Source organism: Balaenoptera ricei, chromosome 7 (genome assembly GCF_028023285.1).
Source record: "Balaenoptera ricei isolate mBalRic1 chromosome 7, mBalRic1.hap2, whole genome shotgun sequence".
Lineage (NCBI taxonomy): Eukaryota > Metazoa > Chordata > Mammalia > Artiodactyla > Balaenopteridae > Balaenoptera > Balaenoptera ricei.
The window spans coordinates 94,607,846-94,631,488 of NC_082645.1; the positions used below are offsets into that span (position 1 = coordinate 94,607,846).

The 23,643-nt window shown below is 35.4% G+C and overlaps 1 protein-coding gene across 19 annotated transcripts in view; it reads left to right on the forward strand.

Annotated features, from left to right (window-relative positions):
* Positions 1 to 23,643, forward strand: part of MAP2 (microtubule associated protein 2) — a 283,468-nt gene that overhangs the window by 209,841 nt on the left and 49,984 nt on the right. For all 19 annotated transcript variants that reach the window (XM_059928600.1, XM_059928581.1, XM_059928587.1 and 16 more), the window contains one exon: positions 21,066 to 21,179. In XM_059928600.1, coding sequence (XP_059784583.1) covers positions 21,066 to 21,179 — 114 coding nt within the window. The remainder of the gene's footprint in view (positions 1 to 21,065; positions 21,180 to 23,643) is intronic.

The following is a 23,643-nucleotide window of genomic DNA, read 5'->3' on the forward strand; positions in this document are numbered from 1 at the left end:
TATTACATACTCAAGTAAAAAATCACTGTAGCATGCTTGGTCAAGCAGTAGAGAACCAATATCATTCACTATTTCATTTTTTCAATGGTCTTAATTAAGTATTTAAGAGCATCAGAAAAATCTATTTGCCAGGTCAGTGTGTCCTTGCCAGCTTCTTTGAGAAAATAATATAAATGAAAAAGTGACTAACAGATGTTTCTTTAAATTGTGGGTTCAGGACCATCCAGAGATAATTTTGAATTCAGCTTAATATATATCAAATGAATATTACATTACCTTTGGGAGACTAATTATGTAAGTTTTATATGTATATTCAAAGTGACAAAGGTTGTGTAAACAGCCTGCTCTAGGTTGCCAGAGTGATGTTTCAATCCAAATTATGATGTGATTTTAAATCAATGTCCCTCCAGAAAGAACAGGCCAAGTATTGAATCCATCAATTATCCACATGTGGAAAGCAGTAGGAGAGGGAAAAGTGTAAAATATTATCTTCTCATACCTACAGAGGATTTCCCAGTGATAAGTTAATGTGCAATTAAATTTCTCTCCAAACTTTAGCTTAATAAAAGAATAAATTATATTATTGATGGTTTATATATAACTGTTTCACAAATCACAAACAAAAATTATCCCCAGTAAAAAGAAATGTTCTCAAATCTTAGATATGTTCTTTAAAAATGCTATCCTTTGATGATGGAAACCATTGATACGAGCTGGCATTATATCAATATTTTGAGGTGATTATTTGAAAGAGGACCAGGCTGTATATTAGCCCACTCTTTTATCATTCCATATAATGTATTGGTATATTGCAATTTCCCCTATAATGGATATTTCTCAGGACATTGTGAACATGAAACATTTCCCAGTGACATCCTCAGCTATATGCTATAGTGTCCAGACCATTCCTGGTTGAAGCCGAAGATCTTTCTTCTGCTTTCCTTCTTTGCTGTAGCCTTCTCTTCATTCTTAGAAATAAATCTTTTCCTCAACATTGTTTATTTTTATTTATCTCTATAAACAAGATCACATAACAAATGAATTGTAATCATCAGTTCCCCCCCTTTCTTCCTTCCTTTATCAGAGTGGGCTTACTTCACCCAAAGGTCTACCTCATTGTCTCTCATCCACCCTTTTCAATGTGCACCTTCATTTCTGGGCCATAATAACTTTTAATTTTTAAAGGTGCAAGGCCATATAGTCAGCTTATCTTTGATCTTATGCCCTGAGGTGGTGGGGGAGGCAGCAGGAGAGTAGGAGTTCCACAGGAAAAGCTGGAAGGAAATTATACTTTATATTTCTTTACAGCTTACCCTTCTAGATTTTTGTCTCTTTCCTTCCAATTTAAAGCTAATCCATAGAAAGGTAGATAGTATTAAATGCTCACCTATTACTTTAAGAATTTTTCTTACATTTGCTTATTGACGTGTCCTTTTTAGAAGCCATGCCACAGAAGCCTAACAAAAGAAGTGAGAAAACATTGAGAATCAGGCCATTTAGTAAAGTTATTATTATTGATAAGTGAATAAAACATGTGACTAAAGCAGTCATTTTTCAATTGTTTTCCCTACATGAATAATAGGAGTAAAGTCTTGTAATAAACCCTTCCTCTCTTTTCCACCTTATCTTCATTGAAGAAAGCAAGCAGAATGCATTTTGGTCCCTATAGAGTTTGAACTCTGAGTGAAAATTAAGAGGCTCATCTTTAAGCTTCTTATTCGTGGGTGGGGCCCAAACTCATATGAGAATTTATATCATGATAACATCAAGATAACTGGATGTTAGCTTGTAAGATGACCTTTCACACTCCTCCTCTTTATGGGTTTAGCGACCCATCCAAGATCACATGGCTACAGCCAACATGCAGGTCTCCTGCTTTACAGGCGAGTGCTCTTTCCACTGCCCCACGCAGCCTGATTCAGGGCCGCACGCCCAGCTGCGGCTGTTACCAGTCATAGACAAAGAAGACAATTCTTCTTCCATTGCAGAACGGTCACATCTATGTACCTTGAAACATGACAGAAAAATGAGACCTTTATTCCCAGTTTTCAGCGTGAATGGAGAAAGAAAGGAGGCAATTCTGAGAAGTTTACAGATACCAAAACTTTGAAGTATTTAAAATCATGCTTTCGTGATTTTTTACTGTTTTAAGGTACAATGCTTTGAATACTAGTAAAAACACCAGTCACAGTATAAAGTGCCTTCGTGATCATCAAAAGCCAGCATCAGGTATCTCTTTGAGTAAATTTAAAGATTAAAGGGCATTCCTTCAGTAACTGCCCCTTGATTTCCCAGGGCTGCTGTGTTTCCCCAACATTTCCCGGGATTCTTTCCAGGTCTACTCCCTGTCAAAGCAGTGAGATCTGTAAAAGCTCTTCTGGGTTATCCATGGTCAGTTTTTCTAGAGCTTTCCAATGGAGATGTGCCTTCTAAAGCCTGGGCTGCCCGTTCACATCTGCATGACTCAAGCAGCCAAGTCATGGACATACTCGGATATCTAAGTTTATTGTTGCTGAAATTATAAATTTAAGCTTGAAAATGCACAGTGGAGAAAAATGTTGTCATCACTCACAAGCAAAAATCTGAATATACCTTTAAACTTCTCTCTTTCCCTTTTCGATCTTGGAAAATTCTGCCTTTTCTTACCTCCCCATTCTCCCCTCCTCCATCCCCAGATTTGAGAGTTACTGGTAGGAGTCACCATCCCATTCAAACTGTGGCATATGGTATATAATATATATTAATGTAGGCAGAGCGAAATAGTACAGGACCATTTCTCCTGTGAAACGACTGAAGCCATCCGCAAGACCCCTAAGGCAGATAAACAAGCTGGCCTAACAATACAAGAGGTTGCAGATTTTCCTTTCCTTGTTGCCATGCCAACCACTCATTGCTCTGGCTGCCATTTCCCTGAGCTCCACAGAGAGGAGCGTGCCGAGCAGTTATTTAGCATTCAGGGCGGATCTGCAGAAAAGCACACGGCCTCGCTGCGAAGTGTCTGGGCCTGGCGGCGCCGATGGATGAGGACAGAGAATGGGGATCTTTTCAGTGTTTTCCTTCGAAAGGTTAGGCATCGGGGGCTAGAAAGAGTGAGAAAGACAAGGATTGATAGAAAAGGCATGAGGTTTGTATTTGTCACGTTTGCTTTGTCCTATGCGGTCTCTATACTATTTGAAGGCAGGTTTGGAGAATTGGCTTCAATCATATGTGACTTGTCTTGTTGGTAAATAGAAGGATCTGAACCTAACTGGGGGGGCTAGCTTGCGGGGACATTGTAATAAAGAACTGCCTCTCTTAATCTAGGTAAGGTATGAGCTTCTTTATAGCATGTATTGCTAACTAGAGCTTATAATGTTTTACAAATTAGAAGAAAAGACAGGTACCAGATACAGTTGTTTATTTAAATGTGCAGTTAGAGGGTAGTTCTTCCTATGTAAAATTACCTTATATCTTTCTTTGCTCTTCAGCCGAAGTCTTAGTGTAGAATGTGATTGTCTTAAGCTGGTAATTATGAATCAAAATTTAAGGAAAACTTGGTTTCTCTAGACTCCTTTTAACTAAACCCAATGACGCAACAAATAAAACATGATTTTATTCCTTGGAATTTTAATTGCCTACAAACACTTAGAGTTGTGAAAAGCAAGGCTCGATGTAACACAATATAATATGATATTTTAAAATTAAGATTAATTTGCATACGCATTTACTCCCATGTATGGTCCTCCAGAAAATTCCTCCCATGCACTTGTGGAAATCATTCTCTTTTCCTTATTGTCTTGTTTGGTGTGAAATGTCAGAACCACGTCACAAACACTTAAAAAAAAAGCTATTTTATCATTTTGTTTGGTCCACTGACACTTTGAAAAATTGTTTTGAATTTGAATCTTAATCAATGCAACAGATTTGAGCTAAGAATAATTCAGAACTACTTGTAAAACTTACTGTCTCTCTTGTTTCTAGATGTAAATATAATTTAATACCATTGTAGTTTTTACTTGAGCCTTTCTCCTAATCCTGTATTTTTCAAGACCTTATCAAATTTTCTCCTAATTTGCTGTCATGGTGGGTCATCATATTTTTCTTTTAATATATTCCAATTATTTGAGGTTTTTAAAATCTCCCTAAGAGAAGATCTCTAAGCAGTTCATAAAATCTTTTTTATTTGCAGTGAGTAGATGACAGTAATCAGCCGTGGAAACAAGTTTTCCTTGATTCATTTTTCAACCCTCTAAGCCCGTGTTTTGGTTAGGATTATGCACAGCCTTTATCTGTCCCTTGTTCAATTTCTAAGCATTCTCTCCTCACAAAAGAGGAAAGACAAAAAAAAAAAAAAAGATGAGAAAAACTTTAATACTAATTTGGAACAAATAAATTTCCCTAATATCTGGGGAATATATTCATCATCAATCAATAATGCGTTTTTTGAAAAGTATGATGTATATGTAAATTGATTATATTGCTTGTATATACCTGAGAAAAATATCTGTCTCTGTATACCAAATACCCCCTTGAGGGTTAGCTTCAGGTTTGATTTTATTGCTGTTGGGAGGTTAGTAGGCCGGGGAGTACCTAACAGTCATCACACCTCCCTCCTTTCTCCCCAAGCTACTTGAGATGAACTGACTTTCTGCTTCAGTATATCAAGCCCTCTTGCTCCCTCACACTTCACTGCACCTTAGCAAGTTACGTAAGACACTGCTTTGACTGTCTGGGGAGCCTGGAAATTCATACCAGGAGCAGATGAACAGAACAACTAGTGCTGCATTGCAGACCTGGTGGTTTAAGCATGATCTGACTTGGCATCATGAGTCCCCGGGGGAAAAGGACACTGAACCGCTCCCTGCCCTCTCACTGTGTTACTCGCCTCACAGAATGAGTCACCGTTCAACAACACTCAGAGAAAATACAGTTCTAAAACCAGCCAAGCTGATAAGCAGAGAAAGAGGAAAGCATATGTCCTAGGCTCTCATGGCAACTTTTAACAAATATGCAAATGGTAGGTGGTTATTAGAACACAGAAATGAGAGTTAAATATCCACTTTTACAGTTGATTTCAGCAAAACTCAGACTTCAGAAGATATTAGGCAAAATGGATACCAAGGGAGGAATCAAGGTTCAGAGAAAAATCATGTATAATAGAGATGATTCAGCCTCAGCAGCCTGAAAATTAGACTCAATATTTTCAGTCCAGATTTTGTGTTTGGAAACATAGGTCAAAGCGGTGCTGGGAGCTGAGCACCTCTGATTCTTGCATAAGTGACTCTAGCATGAATGGTCAGTGCTTTGATTGAACTAACAATCTTCTCTTTTGCAAACAAAGATAATTTGCCCAAGCAATCTGTTATGGTTTCATTCGTGTGCAGCATCGTGAAACAGGTGATGGAAAAATATTTTGAAAGGGTACATATAACAGAAGAGATTATCAGAAGTCCATGATCAAAGATCCACAGCTGATTCATTTTATTCTCTCAAATGCATCTCTTCTTTTTTCAAACACCCCCATGTACCATGTTTATATCTTGCTAATAATAGCATTGATCGTATCAAAACATTTTACTGAGGTTACTTGTTACTTGTTTTAATCCCCATCACTAGGTTCTAAGTGTTTTGAGGTAGAAGCTGTGCTTCATTCATCTTCATGTTCCTTCTGGTATATAATGCAATGCTTATGTTCCATAGTAGGTGCTAATAAACATTTTTTGAAGTGAGATAAAGAAAGAGAGCGTTAGTATCCATGTTCGGTTTTGAGAATGGAAATCACATCAACAAAATGGGGCTACAAAAATTACACCACAGTGTAAGCAATACCTTTGTGGGAAAGATGATGTTAGAAAGGAATACTGGAACTAAAGAGGCAGATGGAGAAACAATGAGAGGAGGCTAGATTCAAAGTAAAGACTATAGAACTTGATTAGGACAATCAAGTAGGAACTCTGAAATATGGTTATAAAGGGAATGTCATGGAGGGATATAGCAGAAGACTTGATATGTTCTGATATGTTCTGAAAATAGGAGTGAAGGTTTGAAGCAAAGAAAGAAAATATATCTTTGACTTAAGATAGCAGTAAGACATTTGATTAGAAATACTGTCTTGATGATGAAAACAGCTGAACTGGGAAGAATATGAAAAAACAGGATAAATGACCTTTCTAAGAGACATCAGTAACAGCTAAGAAGTATACAGATATTGAACAATTTTTCTTGTTCATTCCTGCAAAATTGAGCCTCATGTAATAGAGTTGGCCTCGATAGAAAATGATACTGAAATATCCTGCAAACAAAACTCTAAAATGCACGTCTTTGTTGATCCTATCCTCTGGCTGTAAGGTAAGGATTGCCTCACTGCTATAGATCAGGAGGTCACATAAATTTCATTTCTGACAAATGGACAAACTGAATCTTAAAGTAAATTGATGTTCTAAATCATAGACTTAATTATACTTCTGTAAAGGAATATACCAGTATCGTCTTGGAGAGATGTTACATATCCTGCTTTTGAAGGTTAACCTGAATAAAATATCACCAATGTTCTTTTTTACTCTACTTCATCTGTGAGTCTATAAAATTATTTGAAAATGATAAGTTCTTAGCTAATAAACAGCATTTCCCTATTGAATAACAGGGATATTTATTCACTAACTTTAGGGAAAATGTTTCAATTAGATATACTTCTCTAGTTTCGTTATTTTAAAAAATGATAAAAGCTGTTCGTAATCGATAATTTTCTTTTCTTTTTGACATATTAAAATAAAAGATGCTCCCATTTACATTTTCTAATTCTAATTATTAATTTTTTCAATATTTAAAGGACTTTCTATTTCTCCAAGGAGGAAAATAATAAAATGACAAGAAAAACAACTACTATTACTTTTATAAGCAATTTTTGAAATGAATCAATTCATTGGATACTTTTTCTCCTTGTTGCATTTTGCATGTTACTATTCTTTATCTTAAAGCCAAATTATATTTTTCTCTCTCTTTAAAAATTATCTGTTGGATGTTTTTCTCATCAGCTTGAAAAACCAAGGTTTGTGACTAATGCACTGAAAAGATTGGAATAAACCTACTCCCTTGAGAGCTTTACCAGAATTGTCTTTTCTCAAAAAAAATTGCACTAATTTGGCCTAAGTCACAAAGCATGTAAGATAGTTCCTCCAGGCCAGTTCTCACCCAATTCTTACATCTTGATCGTAGGAAAAAAAGAAACAGAGAAATGGGTTTGAAGCAAATACAGATGCCTCTTTCAAAAGTCACATTTTAGGAGAGGAAGTTCATTCAATCAGGATAACAGTGATTTCTGACCTCGTGAAAATATCTGCTTTCCGACCTAAGAAAAATTTAGTACTTGAAATGCTTTTGGACCACAGTGAACTTGCACATATGATCTGAATGCTGTATTGAAAACACTGCTCAAGGACTTGGCTGTTTTGGTGACACACGCTTCCTTTCTAGTTGGATTTCACTGTTTATGAGTGAATTGAAGCTACCCTAGCTGATAGTTTAGCGTCTTAGGACTGGAATCACCAGAGAAAGTTGATTTATTTTTTTTTAATGAAGGAATAAAAACCTCCCAAATTATGTTTAACTTTTTTAAAGTAAATTTTAAAATAATGAGCATTTCTTCAATTCTAACTAGAAATGCTTGAGTCTCCTATGCTCAAATAATGGTGTTTCAACTCTCCCTTATGTTCTCTGATACAAATGGGTGTGAAAAAAACTACAAATACAAAATGCCTTTCTTCGTTAGGTCTGTGGAAAATGTTAGAAAGTATTTTTAATATCTATTTGATTAAAATGTCAAGGTGTTTCTTTTATTTTTTTCTATAAAATTTTAACTATAATGCTTCAATTAATATAATGATTGCATTAAAACTGCACTTCTCTTCCCATAGCTTTTGATCCCCTTGTTACTGTCAGACCAAGTCAACCCTGCTTCTGCATTTCATGTTGCATTTCAGAATTATCCAAGAAAAAAAAGAGCAGAAACCACAAAGTTCCCTGGTTTCATAAGAGTTCTTACTTATACAACAAACTTCTCTTTAGGAAATCAGACCCAAATACAAGCTCAAATAAAACATTTTTGAAGGGTGGAGGACCTCTGTAAAAGTTGGGAAGGAGTGACTGATAATGTAGCAGGGGAATGAAAATGAATCAGAGAAACCAAGCTATTTTTGGTCATATTCTTAGAACCAAAACTTGTTCAGCCTCTCCATAATCAGGGCTATTGTATATGAAATATTGAAATTGTAATTTCATTTTGAAAAAATACAATTCCTGATTTAGAAATTTTTTTTATATGTCAGGAAGAAAATAATAGATATTTTCATAGAAAATTGAATTTTTATTGCCATATTTTACTAAGAAAAATTCAGGACCTTTTTAGGGAACTTGAATTTTCATATCATCAGGAAGCCCCTTATAACTCTTCCCTAGGACTGTGTTTTTTATGCCAAATGAAGCTCTGTGTTTTTTGACTTTGCATAGTGTATGATTACAGTAGCATCTGCCAATCCGAAGCTAAATTATGAAGTAAATAGAACTTGCCTTGAGCACCTTTCCATTTGCTTCCTGAATCCTATTTCTTCATTTTCTTCAGGTTGTCAGCAGTCACCTGCAGATACCACATATGCCCAGGATCCCACTCTCAATGCCATTTGCAAAGTACAGTTGCCTTGCCCCATGTTAGGCTACCTACCTAGCTATCATTACATTCTTGCATTTTTCTCAACACTGCCACTCCATCAAAATTGATCTACCTTTCTCTTTCTGCTGCATTCCTACAGTAGAACAACCAGAGCTATTGCCGTAGTGAGTTACAATTTTACGCTTCCTAGATATCATTTGCTTTCTGATATAAAGCGTTAGTGTCTTCAAATAAAGAATGAATATTTTGACAGTTTTAAATGTGATATATCACCCTTGGCACCCACAATTGGCAAGTATTTCTAGAGGTGTGATTGGTAACAATGAGACCCACTACACTGAGAAGAGGTATAGACTGAAATAAGTAAACAGCATTGAAGGAGAATCATCAATGTAAAATTTTATTTCAACAGATCCCTAAGGGACATTTTCTAAAGTAGGATTTGTATGTTATTTTAAAATTTCTGAAGATAACTTTAAAGTTACTATTATTCTTGTTTGTCTTAACATAATGAACTTTTGTATCCCATGATTGGAGAGAAATTCATTTAATAGTATTTTCCATGGGATGTATTAATCCAGAACACAAAAGAAAATTTTATTCTAGAATAATTTTTGACATAAAGAAATTTTAAAATTATATTAAAGTCTTTGCTTTTTAAATACTATCATAATAGTACAAATATAACATTGGACCTAACACTTACTTTCTTACTTTAAAAAATTATTTTCTCACTTGCAAAGTCTATTGATTTTGCTACTCAGAGACCGTGGAAAAAAGTCTTTAACTATCAACAGTTTTGCTTGTTTGGAATTTTTCCAGAGAAGCGGTCCTCCTTCTCTCAGGTTGTGACTGAGCTTAATTTAACAAACATTAGTAAAGGATAAAAGAAGGATGACTCAAAATTATCTTTCTTCTCATTTTTTTTTTTTTGTTTTCTTTTTCACCATAGCATTTTAGTTTCAGAATTTCACAGTGTAATTAATTCCATTGTCCCCTTTACCCACAGTATAATTGAAACATTGTTCTCAGGTTATATATATTCAGTTATAATTTGAAAATTATAAAGAATTACCATGTGCACTTAGTGACTTAAAGTCTGCCAAGTCCTTTTAGGACTGATATAAAGAGAATATTTGTGGACAATATTTTATATAGCTCCAAAGGCAAAAATAAAATAGGCAGTTGTAGAAGATGGAGAATCACTTATTTAAAATATTTACAGTTCACGAGAGACTGGCTAAGAAGAAAGCACATAAGGTAGATGCTGTTATGTTGCTATTTGCACGTTCATTCTCAGAATGATGTTAGGACTAGAGGCTTAAGCAAACTGTAATTGCACAGAAGTCATGTTGGTTTATCTGTTTGCTGATTGAATGCACCCTATGATGTATTGTGAACAAAGTGATTTTCTCATCACATAGTTCCTGATTCCGTATGCCTCTAGGTCACAAGGCCTCCAAAGATTTACTTAAGTTATTATGCTGGGGATGAGTTAGAAGGAGCAAACAAAAGGTAGCTAAGCCGGTGATTTTTACCATTTTATTGTAACAGTTTTTCCCTAGATGAAATATTTAAATTAATAGAGGTAACTAATAAAGACTCTTCCTGGTGTTTGGAGCACTTATACTTTAAAAGTTCACTTCAGTGACTTTTTTTGGAATCTAGAATGTTTTTCCATTTTTCCATTGTATCCTCTGCCTCAGACATTCCTAGGTTTTGCAACTGTAGAAGCAATGATTTCCCCATATGAAATCGTAGACTTGCGCCTGGTGCCCAAGTCCTTTGAGGTACCCAAATACAGATGAAGCTTTGAAGACATGGAGAGACCCTTATGTGCATGAATGATGGCACATACATAAATTCATACACACACATACGCAAAATTCACACATACATAAGCACGCGTGTGCGCAAGTGCTGTTCTGCACGCACAGTACATTTTGTATTGTTTATCCCACAGTTACTCTAAGGATGAATTTTTTCAAGCTCTCTTAGATTTATTGATATTTCACCTTTTCATTAATGTTATTAATAATGTCTCAGGCTACATTCCTTCAAGAGTGTGATGTGTTCAAGATAATGCAGAAGATAATCCAAATTCTCAAAGTCTACAAGAAGTAGTACATTTGTAATGGTTTTGACAAAATGCAAAACTGAGCATTTCAAAGCTCTAAAAGCATTTTATCAATTCCCTCAGTGCCTTAATTATTGTATTCAATTTATTAATATTAAGCTATTTGAAATTTTCAGAGGGGCATATTCCCCAAGACATTTCTTTCTCAAATTAATTTAAGATCAATAAAGTATTACAAGCTGATTTAATTAGTAAATGTTTAATATATGAAGTACAAACAACAATATAAATATACACACATTACTATATTGGGATCCCCCAATACCAACAACAGCAAAAATCTTTAACTAGAATATGTAAGTATAAAGCTAGACCATATTTGCTTACTATTTTTCTTCTGCTGTACCCTTAAAATTACAAGTAAAATTTTCCAGTAGGTACTATTTTTGATCCATGCTTTGCTTTTCTAGTTACTTTTGATTCCATACTATAATATCCTTAACTTGCAGTATCCTTTCACTGATAACCATCTTAATTTACTAAGCGTTTCCCTTTGACTAAATTTAAATGTTAAGCCAATTCTATCCAAGTTCTAAAAATTTCATTTGAGTAAATTAAATTGTCAGTCTAAACAAGATTATGGATTTAAGCACACAGGTTGAAATAGGAAAAAAGAGAGCGAAAGAGGGAAAATTCTCCTATAATCGTACACTGTACTCCTAATCCTAGCCCAAATGCATTTCAGAAGAGGACCATATGAGTGACTATGGTGAGATCAGCTAAAATCTGTGGCCATTGCTAGAAAAATCTTAAAAAACAAAACCATGCCCTTCGATGAGATTGCCCCGCTTTCAAGAACAATTTAAATGTAGGAACACCATGTCTTACTCATGTTTGTAGCCCCTGTAATGACTAAGCATAATTTCATCATCTATAGTGGATGCGATATAAATTCTCTTAAGTTTAAGTACCCATCAGAATGAACTTTGTGCAATCATGATCATGTATCTTAAATGCATTTATCTCCATAGACTAACTTTACTGCAAAAGCATTTCCCCCCATAGATTGAATTTATCCTGGTTTTAGTCAGTAAATCTTAGGAAGAAATCTTTGAAAAAGCTGGTATGCAGAGATCTACAGCTGTAGTGTTGGCCAGGGTGACCCTTTGAAATCAATGGGAGTCTGACTAGTGAGGGATATGCCAACACTGGCCTCTTTAATAAGTGCTAAGGTGCCAGAGAAACAAACAAAACAACAACAACAACAAAAATCCAATCTGCTCTTTTAATTTCCTTCATCACCAGTTGATTACAGGAAATAGCTTCAGAGAGAATATTTACTCTCCAAATTAAGCAAGGAGTAGAAGCAAGGAACTTTCCTTCTTTCCCTGTTTTTATGAATTTATCTAAGGTATTTGTTTGGCAGAGCGCTTCGAACACAGTGCTTTCCTTGTTGACTAGTTTCCATCAGCAGCAGCAATTAGCATCAGTTTCCTAGGCAACCATTCTGTACCCTACTGAGAATAACCTTTTCTTGACAGGAGCATTCTAAAATTGTTTTGTTTTCCTTCTTTCACAAGTGTACGGTAGGCTTACTTGTCATTTCTTTTAACACAGCACTATTATGCTCATTATTCTTAAAAGCAGAAACACTTACTGGCTTTTATATTCCATGTGGTTGAATTTATTGTTGATGTCTCATACTTTTCTCTTAAACAACCTGAAAGAAATCAACAAAAATATGTTCTCAGGCATATGCCAACTTGCTTGGATTTTTTGTTCACTGTCTAATTGATGAGGCTTTACATGTTCAAGTAATCACAGCTGGTTCTGATGAAAACCCAAAAGGTACACATTCAAAATCAGACTTCTGTGCATACCAACAATGTCCTGTGTTGCTCAGGACAAAGTTGGAATTGTCAGGACCACTGAGAAAGTTTCAACTCCATTGTTTTTGTTATAAATCAGTGAAACAATCTTGATAGATTAATATAACAAAATAGCTAAATTAAAAATAGGTGCTAAAAACTGGTTCTGAGACCGGCAACAAAATTTGACGTGACCAGCAGAGCATAGCAGTGGTGTAGCGTGAATCAGCATCATGGAAGAAAGCAGAGGGCTGCAAGCCAACTGTAAATACTGAATAGTATGGTACAAGGGTAGAGTAAAATTTACTTTATCATTTTAGTTTCAATAATAAGTGGCAGGAGCCTGATAGAGTCTGTTAGACAGTGACCCAAAATTCAGGCAAGAAGGTACTCACTGGGAAAAATGAGAGAATCGTCCTAATGTATAACAAAAACTCTCAGGTATTTACCTACATTTTGCAATCAAATGATGATAGTAGACTTGGTGATAACAAGACTGTAAAAGCAATTAAAACAGTAATATGTAATTTAAATAAGCACTTGATATATAAATTTCATTTAATTGTCACAACATACCAAAAGATGAATATCACTTCTATTCCCCTTCACAGATGGGGAAACTGAAGGTTAGAGAGATTGTCATTTACTTGTAGATAGTAAGAGATAAAGAGAGAATTTTATTCCAGATTTTCTGACACCAGAGTCTACTATGATATAAAATATTTGTACTGCACTGACGTAAATCAAAGTGATAGTCAAATGAGACAGTAAATTACCTTTATCCATTATTTTGCCAGTTTTCCAACCTGGAAAATGTGTTACTGTGTGGATTAAATAATATTGACAGGAAATAAAAGTGCCTAGTGTAGCAACTTGTTTAATAACCTTGTATTGCAGTATGATGCTTATTCATTATTTATGATAATGTAAGTATCTTAGCATCATGTCTTTGAGGTATTATCAAGTAGGTTTCTGTGGATGAAAGCATGTCTCAATTAGTTTCTTCTTTTTTTTTTAATAAATTTATTTATTTATTTTTGGCTGCATTGGGTCTTCGTTGCTGCGTGCGGACTTTCTCTAGTTGCATCGAGCAGGGGCTACTCTTCGTTGCGGTGTGCAGGCTTTTCATTGCGGTGGCTTCTGTTGTTGCAGAGCACAGGCTCTAGGCACGCGGGCTCAGTAGTTGTGGCTCACGGACTCTAGAGCGCAGGCTCAGTAATTGTGGCGCACGGGCTTAGTTGCTCCGCAGCATGTGGGATCTTCCCGGACCAGGGCTCGAACCCAATGCAGGGGATTCTTAACCACTGAGTCAACAGGGAAGTCCCTCAATTAGTTTCTTATACCTATTTACTCCTATTGGTGGTATGTTTCCACCAATATGTTTATCCAATAACAAGAAAAAACATTCTTCTTTCCAGAATTCAATTCAGTCTACTGAGGACTGCTTTGATCCTCTTGTGAATACTGACTCCATATCTGTTATCCAGAACACATTTACAAGACAGACTTCACTTTTTACCTGTAGCTGTTTATCTATATAGTGATGATATGATATCACCTGTTGCTCTATTCCCTGGGCTGTGTCTTTAAATCCCTTGTTTTATATCAGCTGATAATCAATAACATTATTTAAAGGTTACAGGATGAATTTGTTTTAAAAAATGAGGCTTTTAATGTTTTTATTCCAGCTGATTTACAGGGAGATCATTTATCAGATCAATTCCAAGTTATTCATTTGCTTAGGCATGACGAGACTTTACAGCCACATCATGAGCCATTTTTGTATTATTTATAAAAACTGTATCATTACCATAATGACACTGCTAATAAAATAACACCAAGTTAATACTCAAATACTGGTTGTAAGGTTTTCACTGAAATTTGAAATCCTTGACATTAACAAAAGAGAGAATAAAACACATATTATACAAGCTCCTTAACTAAGACAATGTCTAACAGACTAAAAATGTCCACTTCCAGAAAATTTTAGACGTTCAAAAGCAACATAACTGAGCCTTTCAGAATTTCAGATTACAGTAAGATGTGTCATGTTTTCAGCTGTGAAGATCAATGCTAACTTTCAATGAAGTATATTGAATAGTACTTTTTCAATTTATGCATAATCTGTATTCATCTTTAATCTTCTGAACAGCTATGTCCTATTCAAAATTTTATACGTATAATGTTTGGAAGAAAAAATAACAACAAAGAATTAGACTAGAAAGTAGGAAAGGCAATAAAGAGGTAGAACAAGTGAGCAATGAAAAATTAAAATGTCTAATGTCTTAATTACAAAAAGAATGTTTCATGTTGCTAATTGTCCTCAGCAGTAGATAGGGGTTATCATGCCTTTAGGAACACTGTCTAGAAGACAGTCCTAAATTGGGGCTTACTGGCTGGAATCTAAAGCAGATGGTAGACCAGAACCTACACAGCCAAAGAAGTGAGTATAAAGCCAGAGAATAAATAATAACATCCCTCTAGCTTTGTCTAGAAAAAAAAAAAAACTGCCCTTAGCCGTCAACATAGATGATTGCAGACTAACCATATTATCTGATATTCATCATAATGATAGCCTAGTTGGGCTGGACCCTTAGGGCATATCACTGTTGCTCTTTCTTTAAAGTAGAAATATAAAGGTAGAAGACTCAGAACAATATATGGCTGAGAGAAAATAAAAACATCTTGGTAAAGAACTAGTGGGAGATCTTCTTTTTATTTGAGTTCCTTGATGTGCCAGGCCTGTTATATATTTTTGTAATTGAGTTCCTCACAAAAACCTGTGAGATGGGTACTATTATCATTTCCATTTTTTGATTGAAGAGTTGAAACTCAATGAGTTTGAGTAAAATTCCTAGGATGAAGTAACTAGAAAGCAGCAATGCTGGAGTTTATACCCACATTTCTCTGAATTAAAGTCCATGTGACTTTGTCTAATGCACACTATAAAAGACAGTAGGGCTTCCCTGGTGGCGCAGTGGTTAAGAATCCGCCTGCCAATGCAGTGGACATGGGTTCGAGCCCTGGTCTGGGAAGATCCCACATGCCGCAGAGCAACTAAGCCCGTGCACCACAACTACTGAGCCTGTGCTCTAGAGCCTGTGAGCCACGAATGCTGAAGCCTGCGCACCTAGAGCCCGTGCTCCGCAACAAGAGAAGCCACCGCAATGAGAAGCTCGCGCACCGCAACAAAGAGTAGCCCCCGCTCGCCGCAACTAGAGAAAGCCGGAGCACAGCAACGAAGACCCAACACAGCCAAAGATAAATAAATAAATAAAATAAATTTATAATAAATAAATAAATAACAATAAAAGACAGTAATCCCCTAGATAGAGAGATACGATAGATGGGTGGATGGATGGATGGGAGGATGGATGGAGGCGTTTAATAAATACTTGTAGAATGAATAAAGAAATTATATATATAATTATAAAATTAAGTACATATAATTATATATATATACACATATATAATCACACACACACATTGTAACTCTTATGTTATCATTTTTATAGGTCTGATTCTGTGACTGCCTTCCTTTATCTTTTGTATATGTTTGACACGTTTACCATTAATCTTCCCTGAACTTTACCTGAACCCTGAGTGAATTTGCTCCTGTTCCAGGAGCCAGGCTATAAGGGTGAGCCTCACTCAGGAGATCTGCCGCTTAGGCCTCCATTGTGAAAAAGCCATCCTCCATGGGGGAAGCTACCATCTCTGCACTGATGACAGCCCTTTCTTAGGGGAAGATTTTTGAATTGACTGGACCAATTGAAACCCCCAGAGCAATCCTGTACTTATGTTTTCCTAAATACACTATGAAATTAATATTAGAAAATACTTATTTTTCTATTTTTAAAGTTTTAACAGTATTATTTTTCCCCCGCACGGAAGATAACATGTCATGAACTTGACTCCCATACAGCCCGTTTGATTATTCTAAAGTAACATTTCTTATAATCTGTTAAATTCTTTTAAAGAAAAAAAATGATCAATTATCCCAAGAATGGGCTAAATTATTTTCTTACTAGTTTTGATTAAATACATACAAATATAAAATCAGCTTATTCAACTATGAAACTCAAACACATTTATAAATTAATGTCCTCTGAAACAACAAAACCAGTAAAATTCAAATGTCCTGCCTCTTCCCATCTAAATAAATAATATTGTTTTGCTAAGACTAAATTATCACTCACAAGATATGTGGTACCAGCTGATACAGTGCATTTTATTTAGGTTGGACATGTCTATACTGACTGGAAATAAGTAATGATTCAATTTTCCCTTTACTTATCTCTGTTTAGAATATTTTGAAAGTCTGTACAGTGCCTAATGATGTCATTTGGCCTACACCTCATGTGAATGCATTCTTTATTAAGTTCACCTCTGTTCTCATTAGCCAACAACATATAAACTAATTCTCCACGGTGTCAAAATTATTCTAAATACAATCTCAAACAAAAAGACTGGAATAATGTAGTATAGCTCAGTTGTAATTTGTTCACATAAACTAGTAGATACTTATTTTTATTGGGTTATTTTCCCAATTTAAACAAATTTAATTTACGTTAACTACTCTCAGATCCTGGAAAATTCTTCAGTAGGTACAGAAGAATTTGGAACCCCCATTTAAGAAGTAGTATTCTAAAATGCATCAAAAACTTAAACAAGAATACAATAAATGATATAAATTGGGGGGGTTAAGTTAGTAAATATAGTAACAAGCACAGATTATTTCTGAATTTGTGTAAGCATCATAAACAAGCCTTTCATGTTAATTTTTCATCCTTTCAAAAACTTGTGTTAAGCATCCAATCTGGGTAAAGTTCAATGAGAGAAGCTTCGAGAATTGCAGCAATGACAGAGAGAAAGTCCTTGACTTGGGAAACTTTACATAGTAGTGGAGATAAGGCTTGTGTACTGACACAATTCCATACAAGATGTATTTACTAAATGCCACAGAGAGATACTAAATTTTCATACGTGCCAACAAGGAGATGCAGGAATGATCCAGAAGACGCATGGGTTCTATATATGTCCCATTTTCTGCAATTCTTGCTCCACCTCTCCATTATATCCAGTTTTCCATAAAACACCTGGATGCTAGAAGTGCTAAAAATCACTCTTGATTTTTAAAGGTCTGAATTGCATTGAAAATTAATATATGCAAGTGACAATTCGCAAAACATAAAATAATTCTTTTTGCAATATTATTAAGCAGTATAAACAACAAAGAGGTGTCTCAAAGTGGATTTAACTTTCTGTAACCCTTTTTGCAGTGTTCTTTCCCATTGAAAATGTCGCTTTGGGAGACTAGCCTTTCAGGGATTTTTCAGAGAAACCCTCCCCAACAGCCTGGCTTCATGAAAACACGCAGCACTTCCTCCTCTTCTGCCCTCCCCACCAAATAGCATAGCAGTTAGTATTCCTTACAGTGCTTTGATGATTGTTATTGTCATTTATTTACCTGGAACAACTATGAAAATTTCTGCTCAAACACTAAAATAGAACAAAAATTCTAATAAAATAGTACTGTCTCAGAAATAAAATATTCATCTTCTTGAGTTAAATTATCTATTACAGTATCTAACATGGTCTACAAGATATATAGGTAGATAGGTAGATGATTAGATAGATAAATAGATAGATAATTACTCACAGATAGATAGATAGATAATTACTCAATCATGGTCAATCACTTGTTACATAGTCTCAAAATATAATCAGGAATGGTAATAGTGTACATTAGATAGATGAATAGACAAGCAGGTCTGAGAATATGTTTCCTTGGTTCATACCTTTAAAGTTCATATATTTCCATTAGCCATTCACACGACTGCTAGAGAATTTTCTGGTTGTTTTTCCATTAGTCCTTCTGTTCTTCTATTTAAGAGAAAAAACATCATAGTAGGAAACCTGGGTTCTAGTCTGTTTGCCTCCATCAGCTGTCTGAACTTGAGCAAATCTCCTCAGTATACCCAGCCTTTGTTTCCTCATCTGCAAAATGAGAGGATTTAGACAAAATCTTCTCTCAGAGGTCTTTTAGCTCTAAAATTGTGTGATGCTATGAATTAAATTGTATAGTTTAAAACATCCTTATAAGGATGAATTGTATCATTACTATTTGATATTGTAATTATTCTGTACATTTTTGCAATAGTAAAGAAAAAAGATCCTTCCTTGTTGAAACTAAATTGAGTGCAAAGTGTATTGTCTAAAAAATTGCTTTATGAAAAATACTTGGTATATAAATGTATGAAATGAATTTGCTGGAGCCTTGCTTAGAAATTAAAGCTTTTTCAGAAATAATTTTAAGTAGCCTATCCATACTTGCTCTTTGGATACTTGAAATTTAAATTAGGACTCCAGCTTCTTAAAATTATACTTCAAACATAAAAAAATATTAAATCAGGGCTTTCCTGGTGGCGCAGTGGTTAAGAATCTGCCTGCCAATGCAGGGGACACGGGTTTGTGCCCTGGTCTGGGAAGATCCCACATGCTGCGGAGCAACTAAGCCCGTGTGCCACAACTACTGAGCCTGCGCTCTAGAGCCCGTGAGCCACAACTACTGAGCTCGCGAGCCGCAACTGCTGAAGCCCACGCACCTAGAGCCCGTGCTCTGCAACAAGAGAAGCCACCGCAATGAGAAGCCCGCACACCGCAACGAAGAGTAGCCCCTGCTCGCCGCAACTAGAGAAAGCCCATGTGCAGCAACGAAGACTCAACATAGCCAAAAATAAAAATAAACAAAATAAATAATTAAAAAAAAATTAAATCACACTTAGTTTAGTTTTAGTATTTAAGGCATTTTATAATATACTAATTACTTGAAAATTGGTATTCTAACTATGATATTTATAAGAATGTCTGATTATATGATCTAATCCTATTGTCCTCTGCTTCCTCATCTGAAAGATGGGAGTAATAATAGTAAATAATGCATTAGAATGATGAGAGCAACCACCTTAGCAAAGTGTTTGGCACGTAGTGAGCACTATAATATTTTTTAAATACTGCTTCTCCTGCTATTACTGCTACTGGCTGTAGATAAGAGTGTTTACAGCACATCCCTTAAGACTATATACATAGGGTACAGTGTCAAGTGGCTATTTAAAAAAGCAGGAAGTTAAACATATAGAGGCAAATGTATTCAATCAGGTAATCCAGCTTTTAAAATTCAGATAAATGTTGTCCAAGTGGACTGCTTACCCAAAAGCCTGCTTCTCAAGCACTATGGTCTCTGCCATCCTGGGTGGGGTGATGAAGCCTTTCTAGAGGAGGCTGTGTCTAAATGAACCAGCCAGGTAAAAACAGGCAGATCTCCCCCAACCTGCTTGTGAATGTGTAAATTCCAATCAGGAACCATAATTTCAATGAAATATTTATTCTAAAATCTTGATTAAAATTATGAGAACAAATCCCTAGCTATCCCCTTATCCAGGACAACTTGTTTCTATTAAGGCTATACGTGGGTTTATTTCCTAGTATGGTAGATGTTTTTATATAAAGATGATGAAAAGTTAAATTCTGTAGAATTTATTTCTAATTTAGAAAATATTTTTAATCTCAAAAGGCTTCTTTCCTTTTTAGTTGATGATATATGGAACATCATTTCCTGAATTTTTTCTGACTAGGTTATATGAAGTTAGCATTGTTAATGGTTCAGCGGATGCCATTTCAGGCCAAAAACTAGTTATCAGGCATCTCACAGACTGATCATTTTAATGATGAACCTCCCTCCCACCCTGGCTTTTTTTTAATGAAACTATTGCACTGACTAGGTTGAATATATATCATATGGCCTTAAAGATCTTTAAACCATCCACTACCTAGAAAAGTAGTAGCTCTTTAGAAAGATACCATCTGATATATCATTTCCATGTATTTCACTTAGATTTTATCTTCCCAGATTTTTCTTAATCTCTCGTGTTCAAACTAATCCCAGATAGTGCTGTTTAATCACAAATTCACATTTTGAAGCATCTTTCAATTTTAAATCATGGTATTTCTGCAAATTAGCATAGAAGATTATTTTAATATACTTTTCTATAAAACTGTAAGAAAACTATAAAACAGTATTTTAAGTTAAATCTAAAATGAATCCTCCTCTTAGAATTTGCTTTACTAGGTATAAAATATTACATTGTTTCTGTTTGTATAAACAGTTTTTAAAATTTAAGCTGCCATACAGGTTAATTATTTTTCTTTAGCTCTGTGCTCATTTTGCTTAGCTCCCAGAATGCAACTCCTTTTACTTTCTCTCTTTCTCACTTTTTTTTTTTTTTTGGTTTATGTGTGTGTGTGTGTGTGTGTGTGTATTTATCTGCAATTTAATAAATTCTGTTGTACTTCTTTGGGAGAAAGACAGTGAAAATAAAATCCTAATTGACTACATTGTTTGATTATTTTTCCTCATTGCTACCTGTTTTGGATGGCTCATCATTTTATTTTCTTTTGTTACTATTTATTACAGAGGAGGTGTCTGCAAGGATAGTTCAAGTAGTCACGGCGGAAGCTGTAGCAGTTCTGAAAGGTGAACAAGAGAAAGAAGCTCAGCATAAAGATCAGCCTGCAGCTCTGCCTTTAGGTAAATGAGAAAGAGCCTCAGGTCAGGGGCGGTGTCTGCTGCACCCTGATCACAGGATCAAGTCTTCACGTTCAAAGATAGGCCATATCTCATACTTCATCCCTAACTGTGACATTCATCAAACATCTCTGTTGGGATGCACTGGGATCTATTTTCACCTTTCTCAACAGATGCATTGTGGTATTTCGGTAGTCTTTAGGACAGTCAACTTATAATTAGACTTTGCCCCTAAATTGCCCTTAATTTTCCTTTTCCAGACCACTGGAGATAGTTATTATAAAAATAATAACTAATATTATAATTATTATAACTAATAATAACTAATAATAACTAAAATAAAAGTGCATTTTGATGTCATGGCCCCTACTCATAAGGAAAATGTTCTAATGCTTTAATTAGAGATGATTTTTTCCCTTTATGAGTTTTCATTAATTATTGTCTATACTACAGTCTCTTTTTGGTCTCCCTGAACAGGCTACACAAAACCTATAGCCAGAGATTGTTAGAATCATCAGTGACATTGTATTTCATATATGGTACTGGTCTTCACTTGGTTCATTTAAGGAAAATGAGATAACATTTGCCCTCTCACTCCATCACAAGTCAAGTGCCCTGCAGGGCCAAACAGGTAATATAATGGTGCTCACCAAGGAAAACACTCTCAGCCAAAGGCTCCCTGTCCTTACTCTGGATAGACAGATAGATAGATAGATAGATAGATAGATGCTAAATGTAGATGTATGTACATGCAGAGACGCATAAAAAAGGAAATTCTCTTACGTTCAACATATATGTTTATTTCACAGGTGCATATAACTAACCCATTGAAAGGTATGGTTTTTAAAGCCTAAAAATAGTACATATCTATTTTTCTGTTTTTCAATCTAATGTATCCTTAATATTTGATTTTCTGATTAGCACTCCACTGTCTATTAAAAATTAAACAATAAAAATTTCTCCTCTCCCAGAATAATAGTTAAAAATAATTTCATTACAGTCAATAAAATGTTCTTTGATTATCAAGGATTATTTTCTTCTAAAACAGAGAGGGAAAAACTTATCTAAAACATTAACCTTCTTTCTGTGGTTTACTTGTATTCTTTCAAATAAAACAAAACCCACCTTTTTAAATTTTTTTTAATTTTTAATTTTTTATACAATTTAAAGGTTACTTTCCATTTACAGTTATTACAAAATATGGGCTATATTCCCCGAACTGTACAATACATCCTTGAGCCTATCTTACAACCAGTCGTTTATAGCTCCCACACCCTCACCCCTATGTTGCCCCTTCCCCCTCCTCACTGGTAACCACCAGTTTGTTCTCTGTATCTGTGAGTCGCTTCTTTTTTGTTACATTCACTAGTTTGCTATATTTTTTAGATTCCACATGTAAGTGATATACACTATTTGTCTTTCTCTGACTTCTTTCACTTAGCATAATGCCCTCCAAGTCCACCCATGGTGCTACAAATGACAAAATGTCATTCTTTTTTAAAAGAAAAATCTCCCTTTTAAAAAAAAGATTGAGGGCTTCCCTGATGGCGCAGTGGTTAAGAATCCACCTGCCAATGCAGGGGACACGGGTTCCAGCCCTGGTCTGGGAAGATCCCACATGCCACGGAGCAGCTAAGCCCGTGCGCCACAACTACTGAGCCTGTGCTCTAGAGCCCATGAGCCTCAACTACTGAGCCCGCATGCCACAACTACTAAGCCTGCGTGCCTAGAGCCCATGCTCCGCAACAAGAGAAGCCATGGCAATGAGAAGCCCGCAAACCGCAACGAAGAGAAGCCCCCGCTTGCCTCAACTAGAGAAAGCCTGCGCACAGCAATGAAGACCCAGCGCAGCCAAAAATAAATAAATAAAATAAATAAATTTTTTTAAAAACTTGAAACTTTAAAATATGCCTTAGAAGCCCACAGGGCTTATTTAAAATAAAATTTACCACTGGCCTTGATTGATAAATATTTCCTTTTAAAATCCCTTACCTTCATATGAGTGGTCATAAAGAAGGTAAGGGCCTTGAAGAGGAAAACTTGGAGTTAAATGTGAATGAATTCCATCTTTTAGAACCTTTCTCTCTTTGGTCCTTCTTGATGTGTAGTGCCAAGGCTAGAATATTTCTCAGCTCCCACTAGTACGTTTCTATCTAAGGTTGCCTCAAGCTGTGACAGCTTCATTTTTCTTTTCTAAGAATACATACAGAGGATGGGTTTCAACATTATCATCAGTGGACAAAATGTTGTTTAAAAAATACATCTCCTAAAATAACTGTGATTAGTTTCCAGATCAAAATGAACAATAGAGAGCTCTAACATTTTTTTAATCAGTCAAGCCAAATCCAAACTAAAATGCTTGCCTGGGTAGGTTTGAATATAGTAAATTAGGACCAGAATGAAATATTTTATTAATTGAACAAGCAGACACAAATTAATGGGATTAATGATAGAATTTTAGCAGCCA